Source organism: Uncinocarpus reesii, genomic scaffold, assembly GCF_000003515.1.
Source record: "Uncinocarpus reesii 1704 scaffold_1 genomic scaffold, whole genome shotgun sequence".
NCBI lineage: Eukaryota > Fungi > Ascomycota > Eurotiomycetes > Onygenales > Onygenaceae > Uncinocarpus > Uncinocarpus reesii.
Genome location: NW_003052500.1, coordinates 7635454 through 7649659, shown reverse-complemented (window position 1 = coordinate 7649659; position 14206 = coordinate 7635454). Strand labels below are relative to the sequence as shown.

The 14206-nt window shown below is 48.4% G+C and overlaps 5 protein-coding genes across 5 annotated transcripts; 3 read left to right on the top strand and 2 right to left on the bottom strand.

Moving 5' to 3' along the window:
* Positions 1-598: 598 nt before the first annotated feature.
* UREG_02869 (uncharacterized protein) lies at positions 599-2433 on the bottom strand (the record flags this gene model as incomplete). The annotated part of the gene is made up of 5 exons (XM_002543307.1): positions 599-1020; positions 1088-1696; positions 1757-1916; positions 1978-2103; positions 2176-2433. The coding sequence occupies 5 exons, from the start codon at positions 2431-2433 to the stop codon at positions 599-601; spliced, it is 1575 nt and encodes a 524-aa protein (XP_002543353.1).
* Positions 2434-2697: 264 nt separating this feature from the next.
* UREG_02868 (threonyl-tRNA synthetase) lies at positions 2698-5077 on the top strand (the record flags this gene model as incomplete). Its single annotated transcript, XM_002543306.1, has 3 exons — positions 2698-2929; positions 3052-3132; positions 3429-5077. 3 exons carry the CDS (start codon positions 2698-2700, stop codon positions 5075-5077), a joined length of 1962 nt encoding a protein of 653 aa, XP_002543352.1.
* Positions 5078-5548: 471 nt separating this feature from the next.
* Positions 5549-8099, top strand: UREG_02867 (uncharacterized protein; the record flags this gene model as incomplete). The annotated part of the gene is made up of 6 exons (XM_002543305.1): positions 5549-5649; positions 5774-6318; positions 6386-6837; positions 7149-7237; positions 7295-7617; positions 7693-8099. The coding sequence occupies 6 exons, from the start codon at positions 5549-5551 to the stop codon at positions 8097-8099; spliced, it is 1917 nt and encodes a 638-aa protein (XP_002543351.1).
* Positions 8100-9478: 1379 nt separating this feature from the next.
* On the top strand, positions 9479-10369 carry UREG_02866 (uncharacterized protein; the record flags this gene model as incomplete). The annotated part of the gene is made up of 1 exon (XM_002543304.1): positions 9479-10369. The coding sequence occupies one exon, from the start codon at positions 9479-9481 to the stop codon at positions 10367-10369; it is 891 nt and encodes a 296-aa protein (XP_002543350.1).
* A 1066-nt stretch (positions 10370-11435) lies between these two features.
* UREG_02865 (uncharacterized protein) lies at positions 11436-14005 on the bottom strand (the record flags this gene model as incomplete). The annotated part of the gene is made up of 3 exons (XM_002543303.1): positions 11436-12244; positions 12304-12817; positions 12869-14005. 3 exons carry the CDS (start codon positions 14003-14005, stop codon positions 11436-11438), a joined length of 2460 nt encoding a protein of 819 aa, XP_002543349.1.
* Positions 14006-14206: the final 201 nt, after the last annotated feature.

Sequence of the window (14206 nt, the reverse complement as noted above, 5' to 3'; positions counted from 1 at the left end):
TCTTATAGTAGCTGAGAGCTGGATCCCCCAGTGGCAGATCAGCGATATTTGTACCGATGCATCGGCCCCATGATGCGCGACAGCCGAGCTTAGAGGATGTGGTGGCCCGGGGTTAACATGCGGGGTTTGACAGCGTTTCTTAATTCCCTGTATACTGATGTATCTGCCACCGCTCAGCTGAGAAATGATCAGGTAATACGGATCCAGTGAAATGATTGAGATCGAAACTGCGGTGTTTCTGGCATGTCGCTTCAGAGTCGGCGTCTTGTGTCACGGTCCGTTGAACAACAGGGCATCGAGCCTCGTTGCAACATGTGGCGGCCGACTACTGCTTGTAAGGAACACTTTTGACGGGGAATAATTAGATCAGAGCTGCAACCGCGATTGATTTCAGGCACGAATCTGTGCCAGCTGTTTTTGTTTCTCTCGAGATTGTTTAGTCGGCACATTCTGTCCTGCGCTCGGCAACTCCGCGCATCCTCCCGGCGGCCCTTAGCCGAATCCCCGGGACTAGTTACGGCATGCGCGCGGAATGAGATATAAGACCATTTCAAAGAGTCCAAAATTTCATCATTCATACCAACTAGATACGCTAACACTAATAAACCATTTGACGTCGTCGCATCATTAGCCTTGCAGATGGATCCGGGTACACGTTCTCATCAATGCTCAAGTTGCGCGGGCGACCCTGGCCCTCAGGAAATTTGAAATCAAACTTCAAGATCAAATGGCCAATGATCATTTTAACGATTTGGGATGCGAAAAATCGGCCTGGGCAGGCGTACTTGCCATGGCCGAAATGGATGTTGTTCGAGTCCGTGGAGGCGAATTGATGTTTGTTGGCTTCCTTGGGGTCTTCGCGAATTCTCTTGTACCGGAAACCATCGAACTCATGTGGATTCTCAATGATGGCAGGGTCTTGGAGTATTGAATACGAAGCCATACCGAAATGTGTTCCCTTTGGGAGTCGTGTCCCGTCAGAGAGGGTAAGAGACTTGCGGACAACTCGATTGAAGGACACTACAGACCAATTGAGCTGATATTAGGGTCGATTAATTTTTGCAATCGAAGTGTCTTCTTAACTTACCGTAACTAGGCGGGTTAACTCGTTGCGATTCTTTCATGAAGCTATCAAGACCAACCAGCTTGGTGATTGTCGTCCTGTCCCATCCACCGTCAGCCGTCAGAGCACCGAGAACCTCCGTCCGCAGGCTTTCAAGATATTCGGGATGGTCGCAAATGTCGTACAGAGTTTGCACAGCGGCCGTGGTTGTTGTATTCAGCGACCCGAGACTCAATGCCAATTGGCGATGAGCAAGCAAGTGTGGTGCGGCTTCATTCGGCTCGGCAAGGTCCATTAACCATTGGAGCAGGTCCTTGGGTTTCTCGTAATTTAAGTCCCCGGAGGCCTCATCGCGACGTCTTTGCAGGATAATGGGAACCAATACGCGGTTTGCCGTGGCGAAATTGGAGCGAAGCTGCCAGTAAGAAGGCAAGAACAACGCAACGGTCGAGCGCATAAAGGACGGGAACAGACGCAAGGGCCCAATGGTTGTAAAAACATTCGCCGGATACATAGTATTGGTCATTACCCAATCTTCATCCCTGCAGGCAACTGGTCCAGTGAAAGCACGGGCGGAGAGTCTTGCTACGAGTCGGCGTACTATGCCGTGCATCTGTACTTCAACCCACTCGTCTGTACTCGAAAGCCTATCAGCCGTAAAGTCCCCCCATCAGAATACTAAGCGGTAAATACCTTTGCAGTTAGGAAGCTCCACGCTGATGGCATAGTCAAGCTCATCTTTCAACGGCTGGACGAGAGATCCAAGATTGGGGGTCAACCTTGTTTGTAAGGCTTTGTTATGGAGATGTCCGTTGAGTAAGATATCTGTCCCTGTAATGGGCCCGAGAAGGGTCTGTGGCCATCTGGTAAGTTTTCTAGGCCTCCGTTTGTCACTAAGAGGATAGCAACATTACCCGAATGTGAGCTTCCATGGCACATATTTGCTCTTCAGGAAGGCTCCTCAACTCCTCAACAAACTTCTTAGGAATCACCAAAAGGTCGGAGTTGCGTTTTGCAATTTTGAACATTGCATCTCGATACTATAAGCCCAGAATAGGTGTTAACCATTTCAATTTGCGAGATGGAATGCCGACCCGCAGGCCTGTACTCACTCGACGGTATCCTTCCTGTATAAGTCGAGGGGCTTCATGTGAGCATCGACGGCTTATCAGCCATATCGGCTCCCACGATGATTCATAGCCGGCATACGGGGCCTTGACGCTAAAAAAGATCCTGTTCACTAATTGCCATGAAAGAAAGACAGTAACACCAAAGACAAAAACAGCAGGCTTTTGACACGAAAGTTTCAGCCAGGTATCGTTCAACGTGGACTGCATATTTCTCAAAAGGGTATTCTCAAACAACGGCATTTTTAACAATCAATCCGCTCTCCTCAAAAGGGATAAACGCAACGGTGTCAAGATAGGTGCTGTTTCATGATTTAGTTTGTCCGGAGCGGGACCATGAAGTTTCTATTATAACTACCGCTCGAGTCTCGCATTTGCAAGAAAGCTTCGCCATCCCGGCCACTTCCATGCAGGGTGGGGGAGAGCCACAGCAAGCAAGCTTTATGGGCAAAGAATACGGGAGTGACTGCAAGCCCCTGATAACAACGAAATGTCCGGCGGGACGCCATGACGATACCAGTGTTGGCCATTGGCCATATACTTTCAGCAAGCATTGACAGCGTGGCCAACTGTGAGGACGAACATGCATGTGCAGACGCAACAACGCATTTCTCAGGATTTCCGCGAAAGGTGCGTTGTGCCAAGAAGTGGAGTGCGGCGCCAGACCGACAGAGCTGGAAGACGCCGCATTCGATATCTCGAAAGCCTGGATTCTGGGCCTCTGGCACCGTGATGGTCGGTTAGATGAATGGATTGCGGCAGTTTCTGTGTTGTGGGAGGATGTCCTGCAGGTCCAAGGACTGTCCCACGGCGCTGGGCGTTCCCATGCCCATGGATATCAGCGTGGTTATTTTCTTTCAGCCGGCGCCATCCTCGTAAACGATGCCGGGAGAGAGTTCAAGAAGCGCCAGTCTCCGCCAGAAGAACCCCTGTCTCCCATAGGTCAAGGTTCCATTCCAGCTGCGCTCCACCTTCGCCTGGAGGCGTCCTGCAGATGCTCTCACACATCGGAAGTGCAGCAATCTGCCATCGGTTTCAGGAGATGATCAACAAAGAAGGCCAGTTGAGATGGTCAAGCAGATTCGCGATATTCAAAATCCAGCGTGGTTTTGCACTGTTTGCAGCCCCTGATTATTTGCTCGAGACTAAATTCCATTTGGATGAATAAGCAACGCTCCAGACGCTCTAATTGGCTAAGATGCGTCAACTCCTTCTAACCAGTTGACCAAACCTCACAGACCCTTTACCAGCTGGGATTTCATCCTCGGGGCAAGAGTCCATTGCACGCATGCGGCGACTGAACGTGGCCACCAGAGCATTGCGCTCAGTACGGACTCGGCCAACTGCTCAACGGCACACGCAATGGGGAGCTCATCGCATACTGCCCCTTTCCACCACGAGAGCGTGCTCCTGCACCGCGCCCAAGCCCTCCGAGCCGTGCGATAGAACAACGCCCTCCGCTTCGACTCCCGCACCGGACCATCGAACTATCGGAGCCGCCCAAGATCTCTTTGCAACCTCCTTGTACAGTCCCGGATCGCCCCTCTTCCAGCCCAATGGCACCCACATACTCAACAAACTTCTCGCTTTCCTTCGCGCACAATACCGGCAGTATGGCTTCCAAGAAGTGCTGACACCAACCATTTACAAAAAATCTCTGTGGGAACTGTCTGGCCACTGGCAGAACTACAAGGATGATATGTACGAAGTGCGTGGTCGCGGTGCCACAGGGGAAACCACGCACGGCGAGATTGGCGAGGACGAGTCTTATGGACTCAAGCCGATGAACTGTCCGGGCCACTGTTTGCTGTTTAAATCGCAGAAGTGGTCGTATCGCGACCTTCCCGTTCGATATGCGGATTTCAGTCCTCTCCATCGGAATGAAGTGTCCGGTTCCTTGTCGGGTTTGACGCGCGTTCGCCGATTCCACCAGGACGATGGCCACATATTTTGTCGACCCCAGCAGATCGGAAGAGAAATCCAATTAGCGTTGAAATTCACCGATACTGTTATGAAGACATTTGGGTTGGGAGAATATAAGCTTGTCCTTTCTACAAGGCCGGAAAAGGATTTCATCGGAAGCCTTGAATTATGGGACGCGGCTGAAAAGCAACTTAAAGATGCGCTGGAAAAGAGTGGAAGGAACTGGGAAATCAACGAGGGCGACGGGGCTTTTTATGGCCCCAAGATCGACTTTCAGCTTCAAGATTCTGATGGGAAATTCCATCAACTATCCACAATTCAGCTGGATATGAACCTACCCCAACGGTTTGGCTTGGAGTATATGGTTCCGGAAGGGGAAGAGGACTACAATGCCTCAACTGATGGAAAGGGCACGCCGGTCTTGATACATAGGGCGATTTTCGGGTCCTTGGAGCGCTTTTTCGCGCTTCTGATTGAGCACTATAATGGCCGATGGCCATTCTGGCTTTCACCCCGCCAAGCCATAATTTTGACTGTGAATCAGGACGACGACGTATTGAAAGCCGCTGATGAAGCTGCTGCGAAGATGTGCGGCTATCAAAGGATTCCTTTCCATGAAGCAAACGAACTGGAAGCTCCATCCCAACCGCTATCACCGCTCCAGCCAAGTTTCCACGTAACTGTGGATAAGTCTGCACGCTCTCTAGCAAAGAAGATTAGAGAAGCGCAGATAATGAAGTACAACCTCATCTTCGTGATCGGCCCGAAAAACTTGGCTGACGGGAGTGTTGATGTTGACTTCACCGGCCAGATAGCCAGGAACAGCGAAAAGACGCAGGGCTTTTTGGACCACACTCCGGGCTGGGATGTGAACCTCTCTCCGAATGGAAAGACAGCCAAGATGAAAATGAAGATAAACGATGTCTATGACTGGCTAATTCGGCTGGAGAAACAGTTTTGTTAAGCTCCCCCCTACCAACCCCAAGACGATCGCCCAATCCTACTGGCGCCGATTGAATCTTTGCAGCCGAGTATCTGTATTTGTATGTACTATAAAACATGTCTTGCTGTTAGATCTAGCGCCTTGATCTATAAAACCGCATAACCTCTAGATAAAAGTATTAATTAGTTGTGATGACAAAATGCACCTTGATGTTTGTTCACTTTGTTCCACCAGAAAGTCAAAACTCAACTTCGACCAGAGCGGATGAACTTGCAACTCCCCCGCCCGAGAGCTCTCACCCAAAGATCAAGCGCAACTGGAACCCTTTACCTAGCGAAAAGGCACATTCTGCCAGTAGCTAGTACTTGCTAGATGGCCGACGGACCATCTCTGCCTACCTTTTTCACGCCCTTTGTTGGTCCCGTCGGTTCAAATGTCTGAGGCGAATTCGAAGCCTGGGGTTCCCAGGAAGAGCGCCTTTTCTTGCGAGGCATGTCGGAAACGCAAGGTTTGGAACCCAGTCTCCTCGAGGAAGTCTTTGGAAAGGAAACGACCCATGCTGACTTTGGATCCGTTTTTCCGGCGCAATCTAGGTAAAATGCAACGGAGCCAGCCCCTCATGTTCCCGATGTGCTGCGCGCGGGGAGGTCTGCGTTTACAGCCTGTATGCCAATGATTCACTCTCGGGTTCTCTGTCCCGATTATTGACGATAGTAGGACACCCACCCTGTCTTATACTAAGTCCCTCGAGAACCGAATCGCCGAATTAGAAGCGGAACTAGAAGCGGTACAGAATCGGGTCAGGGAGCAAGAAGGCGCTGACCTAAAGCTGAAAGTGGAGGAGCCCGAGATCAACGCGCCATTAGAACGATTAACCCGGCACCCAAGTGCGCCGCAAGATGGGAAAGACACCTTGGACTTGGCTCGAGATATTGAAGGACTGACAATGGAGGATGATGGGCGAATATCTTTCCATGGACCGACAAGCTTATTCCAACTGCCGAGCGGAATCCCGCAAGAGGCATCGAACCCCGTCCAGGCAGAACAGGAAATGGACGGCCGAAAGGAGAGACTGATTAACAATGCATGGAGAGAGCGGGCATTCGAGCAACTTGCAACAATCCCTGTGGGTGTTCCCATAGCTCTGCGCGATCGGGACGGCGATACTGATCTTCTCCAGGAACCTTTTCATTACCTCCTTGACTCGCATTGGTGCTGGATACATCCTCTTTTCAATTTTGTCTATCGACCGGCTTTTACCCGTAAGTTATGGAACTTTGATCAAAATCCCTTGAAGCTACCGATGTTTATGACCCTTGCTTGGAGTAGGTGATATGAAGATTAATGGCCCATACTATTCTGATGTCCTTTTGAATGCAATTCTGTCCCATTCGCTCCGATGGTGTAAGAGCGAACCAAAGATCAGTCGACTACTGGATCCATATGACGGTGGCACTCAATTTTTCAACAGGGCAGTTGATGGGTTGTATGAGAGCCTTAAACATGGGAATGGGCAAATACCAATCGTGCAATCCTTGCTATTACTGAGTGCGCAGGAGTGTGGCCGTGGAAACAGGACCCAGGCGTGGCTCTATAGTGGGATGGCGTTTCGTCTGGTGGAAGACTTGGGAATCACGATTGATAGTCGGAAATACTCAGGCTCGATTCAATTCTCAGATGAAGATGTGGAAATCCGGAATCGCCTCTTCTGGAGCTGCTACTTTTGGGACAAATTGGTGTCATTGTATTTTGGGCGGTCTCCGATAATTCAAGATACTCCAGTCAGCCCGCCTCAGATCCTTTGTGAGTTCAAACCCCGTCCATGCTTCATATACTCCACTTCGGCCGTTAACATGAGTCTCATTCAGTGGATGACACTGCTGAAATAGAAATTTGGACCCCGCATGGAGTCGTCTTCCCGGAAGGCACACATTATCCACCAACGCAAGCCCACTCAACATCCTGCTTTATGAGGATGTGTTCGCTGTCCGAGATTCTGAATCAGATAATAATACACATTTACGACCCCGTTCGACAAAGCAGCGAATCACAAATACTTAATTGTGTTCATGAACAAGGCGATAATCTTCAGAAATGGTGGAATGAGCTACCCGTTTTCTTAAGACTGACGGTCACTGACCTCCCTGCGTATTGCCCTCCAAGTCATATTGTCACGTTGAAGTAAGTCTTCCTTTCCCACTATGAGTGAGCTGCTTCCCCTTCTTACTTTTGTCATAGTTGTATCTATCATATCACCAATATCCTTCTACACCGACCGATTCTCTGCTCGAAACCGTTTAGGAGCTCCGAAAACGCAGCAGACAACGCAAATCATCTGGTTCAATGCCTTTCTTCGGCGACGTCCATCATCTCCCTTTACGACCTCTACCGACGGACATTTGGGGACTCCCATGTTGTTCTTTCTCTTGCATACAGCCTTTATACTGCAGCCTCAATATTTCTCCTGGAGATCCAAGCGCTAAAATATGCCTCAGCCTCGACTTTGGAAAAGCTCAGGTATTGTATTCTCGCGCTAGAACGTGTTCGACCTGCGAATCCAGGTACGTTGCATGCCACAAGTCAACATTCTTACAATATGTGATTTTTTCTAACCGACGCCTCCAATGTTTCTTCAGTCATCAATACTGTTCTTGGCCTTGTTGAAAAGGAACTACAAAAGCTACATATCAATATTATGGAGCCAATACACCCTGATCCTCAACCAATACCGTCTCGTTTAACATCGCAGCACACCCACGAAGCCCGCCAGTTAGACCAACATTCACAACAGCATACGCTTCATTCTCCAGCTACATACACGCTCCCACCCCATGGAGCGTTCAGCATCACACCGCCGCCTTTCAAGGAACAAAATTCAGATATGTCTTTTACAATGGATCCTTCCTTGTTGAATCCCGGGGAATTCTCGCAACAGTACGATATTGCTCCGGAGCTGTTTGAAGCATTTTCGTATGTAGAACCTATGACAACGAATGTCGGCACTGACGAGTTTGATCCTACCTGGTCTTCATCTACAGGTTGACCAGAAGCCGTTAACGAAATCGTCCTTCCGAGATGAGCATATTTGAAGCCTCTTATGAGGATGATGATGTACATTGCTTTGCACACTCCATCGGCTGGCCTATTGGAACGATATGCTTGAATGTCTTGATGGCAAAATGGGATTCACACGACTTAGAAATGAGTCTGATATAAAGTTTGGAATTACGACCTCAATATGCTGAAGCCGGCATCCTCTTTTCGGTTTGGATTCCAGCCTTAGCGGACCTATCAACGGGGCATACTTCCACCGTCAGCTACGCTTAAGCGTTATGGGCTGAAAGAGCAACCCCACCGAAGCTTCCAATGGAATTTCTATTTCCTGTCTAGCCGGTTGAGAACCACAAAAGTAGGGAGAGACGTCCCCCGCATTACTCCTTACGGAAACGCACATATATATATCACAAATCTTAGCGGGAAGGGAACTTTGATATCCCATTCTTTCTTGCTTTCAAATCTGAATCTACCTTCTTGCAGCATGAAAGTAACAACCGCTTTAACGGCCTTTGCGTTGCCAGTCCTAAATGGCCCAATTTCGCTATTCTCCATCAAAGAAAACGGCTCCTTATCTGAAACGTTCTCCTGGTTGCGAAGATACCTCACATAGGGGTTGTCGTATCTCGCAATGAACAAATGCATTTCGTGCCGATCCCGCGATAGCAGCCTGGATTGGTACTGTTGCCAAGTCAACGTTGCAAAAACGGTTAACGAGTTCACTCTCGATGACCAAACAAAAAGAAACCCCTGCATTACGTCGGAGAAGTCAACAATCAAATCTCAAAGACGAGATAAAACCCACACTCCCCCGACACTCGAACGCTTTAACCGCCCCGTACACTATCCTCCAATTCGAATCGTTTCCCGATATCCCGCCACCAAAACATGAAGAACCCATCAACCGAGACCATAGAACGACGCAAGGAAATATGTGTGTGATCTCAAGGTTGCGGCTTTTGATTTAATCCAGCTATATGACTTATCTGAAGCTCCATTAGATTGTAAAGTGCTCACAATTCATAGCTGTTTGTTGTCTTATCCAGCTTAACGATCATGTAAGGCTTTGGAGTTTGCCAGTTAACTACTCCGTAGTTAGTTAGTTATACAAGCGGGCTTCTAGGCTTTTTATTTGCAAATGTTACCGTGTGACCATTCTAAAAATTGAACTACGTATGTACGGAGTAGAGCCTTGATTTACTGATTGTTACTTAAGTGGCGACAGGATTTATTTATACCTGGTGTTTGTGCTAGACCCAATCTCGTGCATCGTGGGAAGCGTCACACAGTAGATTGAGCTGCTGATCCTTCCTTTGATTTTCTATTTAGACAGACAACTGGGCATTGCTTGCTCACCCCCTCAACAACATGGCGGAATCCACGCTGAGAACGGCTATTCCACCCCAGTCATGGGATAGCCATATGCACATCATTGACCCCGATCGATATCCACTGGCCCCAGATGCCCGGTATAAGCCTCAGGCACATACGCTTCCCGATGCCATAAACTTCGAATCCACCGTCGGGCTTTCCAACATGGTTCTCGTCCAGCCATCCATCTACGGTCTTGACAACTCCTGTCTGCTTGATGGTCTTCGTGAGTTGGGCCTTCGTCGTGGGAGGGGTGTTGTTGTCATCGATCCATCAACCGCACAGCCAGAAACCCTACGCGAATGGCACCGGCTCGGAATCCGTGGAGTTCGGCTCAACCTCCGATCAGTCGACCGGCAAATGAGTGCTGAGGAATTAATCTCAGCGGTTCGCAGGCATGCAGAGGCCATTTGGCCTTTGAACTGGGTCCTGCAACTGTATATCCCATTGAGCAGCGTTCCGGTCCTGCTAGACATCGTCTCCGAATTGGGAGTGCGGATTTGCCTTGATCATTTTGCGAGTCCGGAACTTCCTGTTGCAGAGGCAAATATTACTTCTTCTTTCGATCCATACTCGTTATCAGGATTCGCCGAACTTATCACGCTCCTCCGACAAGGAAACACCTACGTCAAAATATCCGCTCCATATCGACTTAGCGACGATCCAGATATGAAGCAATTAAGTGTTATCGCTCTCGAGCTGCTGCAAGTTGCACCCAATCGACTAGTCTTTGCTAGCGACTGGCCACATACACGTTTTGAGGGATTGAATATCGCGCCATTCATCAGAAAATGTTTGGATTGGTGTGGCGACGACAAAGGACTAGTTGAGAAAATATTTAGGCGGAATGCAGAGGAGCTCTGGGATGCACAGGAGGATCGATCATGAGATAGTGGCAGATGTAATTGTATTCCGTTTGCAGATACGCAATATGTATTGAATTCAGAGGAAGAAAATTAACAACATAAAGCTTTATGTATTATCAACACCAAGGACAAGCAACCTACGGCTCCGGAGCGAGCAAAAACGGCTATGTAGACAATTGCTGGGAGTATGGGTGTAAGGAATAAACAAGTGTAAACACAGGGTTCGAAACAGAAAATATCCCACAAAATCCTTTGCACATTCTCTCATGCCAAACAAAAAGCTGAGACTGCTGGATGGATGCCCCAAAAGAGCAAGGGCCAACAGTCATACATGCAAGCCATGGGCAACGACAATTAATCAACTGAAAGAGATAAGCGAATCAAAAAGTTTTGCGGATTCAAATCCTTTCGACCAGTTCTCGGCGTTTCGCGGATACTAGCAGGCAGGGACATGGACAAGTAGATGGTTTTACGCCAACGACATTAGAAAGCATGACCCAAGATAGCAAATGAAATCCATACTTTAACCGAAATAACGCCTATACCTGCAAATGCGTATCGGAGTCTAACTAATGCCAGCAGGGGGGACGTGAGCATAACGGAATATCTGCCTTGGGGATTCAAACCCAGACGGCCGAGATAGCGCCAACGCAGCATTGTTCCCCAACAAGTCGCCAGCGCCAAGATATTCGAAGGTATCGTCGTCAAAATCAAATGTTCGGTTGCTTGGAGATTGGAACTCTTCCCTTCAAGAGAGCACCAGGACCATGGCATTACACACGGCTTATCAGACGTGGATTCCGGGGGAATGGACAGAGTACGGGAAACAGAAAAAGGAATCGGTCTTTAGAAAGGCTTCTGTCAAAGCAGAGGGAATCTTCTAAGACGAAAGAGAACCAGGTTGAATGGCAAAATGACGAGGGAAGGCATTACTTACCTGAATTTGGGTATAATGCCTCAATTATCGCTAGAAATGAGTATTCTCTGCCTAGATTAGTATAAGGTTAGGACGGCTAATTGCGTTGTTTAGCAAAGCTATGTCATTCAGGATTGAAAGGGTTAGAGCGCATATCAGTCCAAGGGGGTGGCTATTCGGAACGGTGCCGTTTCAAATCAGGGGATGCGTCTTCCGAATCATTATATTCTTCATCGACGCGAGGTCGTTTCTCAACCTTCGGACTGTAACTATAAGGCGGAATGTGGTCCTTTTCGGGTTCGATCAAGTCCCATTCTGGAAATTCGTCGCGATCATTGTCAAATGCCATCAACTCGCTTGTCTCTTCGTACGTGGGATTCCTCGCGGGAGATTCTACTTTCGTGAAGGGTTGAACGTTTGTCTGCCCCAAGTTCGCATGTTCGTATGGTTCTACAACGGGACTTTTGAAAAGGTCCGCATCAATATCAAAATCATCGGGATTGGGGTTCGGGGTGACTGGTCGGTCTGGTGATTTTGATACATTTGGGATTTCGCCGTTTCCAGGTATGGGCGTGGAATCACGTTGGTCTTCTAGGTTTCCAGGAATGTCGTTTGGGCCAACTTGGAGGTTAATATTGCTTTCATGTTCTGGAAGCTCTTCCGTGGCGTCGGCACCAATTTGAACGTTTTGGGCTAATTCTGGCTGAGCATTTCCCCGAGCTTCTTCGTTCAGTGGAGTTTCCGCTGAAGGGCTAGCAGCTGTAGTAGATAAACGGTCTGTATCATCATAGAGCGGACTTCTTGCCCGCATAGTACCATCAGTTTGATATTGAATTTCACCATCTTCAACCTCTTCAACTCCTGTTTGATCAGGCTCCAAAGTTTGTACTTCGCCTTGGCCAAGGGTATCTGCAATATCGTTTTGGTGCTCACTGTCAACTTCGATTGAATGACGGTTTTCCTCGTCGTGCCACGAGTCTTCTAGGTGAAGGTTAGTATACATGTGCATGGAGAAAGGAGGATAATGGAGTTGCTATTACCTTGTTCCTCATCGCCATCTCCCTCAGGGATGTTAGTAGCGCGATTTTTTTCTGAATCCGAAAACTTTTCGTTCACCATGTCAAGTTGCTTTTCCTGTAGGATTTCTTCACTTTTAGGCAAGCGAGTGTCTAGGGTTGAACCTCTTTCTTCTTCATTGGGATAGGATTGTCCTGCAACGGAATCTTCAATGTGCTCGGCCGAGACTGAGAAGTTTACTTCCGCCTCCGATGGGCTAGAACCATGGTCATCGGAGTCGCTTTCAACGGTCGCAGGCAGCTCGGTTTCGCCATCAGCATCGACAGCTTCATCGGCATCCTGCCATGCACCTAGTTGAGACAATCCTTGGCCATTGTCAGCGGCTGTTTGCAGGGCCGCTAAATCGGCTTTCAAAGTAGGTCTAGAGCTGAGGTTTAAATATAATGGTCCGGGATCTTCAATGTCATCATTACGGCAAAAATCAAGGTATAGGCGTAAAATCTGAGACAGGGTAACTTCTAAAGACTTAACAGCGATCTATCAAGACTAATTAGCAAGCGCTCCTACGAAAGTTGGGCATTCACGTACTTCACTTAGCTGGATATATAGAGAGTCGATAGAAACCACCAACTCATCTTCATCAGCAATATACGTCCCAAGAACTTTACGAAAAGCCTTGAAGAGCTCATAGAGAGGGGCATGTGCCAACTCCTCATCTTCCAGGAGGTAGATTTCTGACGGGTCACTTTCGTTAGGCGGGAAAAGCGACATCTCATTGTCTTGATATAACACGGTTACTCTGTGGAGCGGTGAGTAGTCCTCAATGTTTTCACCTTGTACTTCCGGTCCCTGATGTCCGACGGAGACTGGTTCTGGGTGCTTCTTTTTCATATTGTCAACCTCGTCGGGTATTCCGTCTGGCTCCACGATGCTTTCATTGCCCTGTTCCGCTATTCTTTCCACTTTAACTTCTTCTTTGATTCGCTCCGTGTCCTCTTGAGTATCCTGGAGCTGTTCAGTGACGCCTTGACCAGAGGTCAGGGTGGGCTCCTTGGGCTCGGCTTCCGGAACCCCTTCTTCTTCACCATTTTTGTAGGGAGAGTGAAAATCTGCTTGTGTATATTCACTCTTTTGATCATAAACCTTTTCATCGGATATTTGAGCCGCGTAGTCAGTTTGCGAGAACTCATTCTTTTCAGAGGCCTGTGTTAAACACCCCTGTGGGTGATTGAGCGTAGCTTGTTCGTCGGTAGATACCGGTTCCGACTTGGCTGCCAAAGATTGTTGCGCTTGGATACCCATGCTTTGGACATCTTCCTCATCTCCATTGGGCGCGGAAAGGTCCTGGGCACTCGTCGTGGCCACCCCATCTTCTTCATAATTCCCAGGAATCGGAGCATCTATATCTTCTTCATAGTCATCCTCTACCTCTTCATCGTAGACGGCTTGGTCAGGCTGAGGAACGGGCGCGTTATATTCGGAATGATCGCTTTGAGGTGGGGTTGTTCGAGAAATATGAGTTGTTGAGTAGTCGTCAACCATATCTGCATCCTTTGAGAGGTCATCAAAGTCTTCCGACATATCCGGATGATTAGATGCCGTGGCAGACGCATCGTCTACAACAATATCGCCATCATCGATCTCAACATGATCTTCATACACGTCAAGATCGATTTCGATATCGTCGTCGCGCGGTAGCTCCTGGAATTCGGCTGTCACATCCATGCTGTCATCGAACATAGCCTGCTCCATCTTGTCTTCTTGTTAATACGGATGGGTCGTCTGCTCTCGTTAAGCACTTCGGAATTCTATCTCGCCATATTGAAAGCCGAAAAAGTGAAAAGTTAGTAGGCTAGTTCAATCGCGATTTGTATCGAGCTGATGGAGAGGTAGCAGCGTAGGCAACCCCGCCTTGGTTCTAGGAAT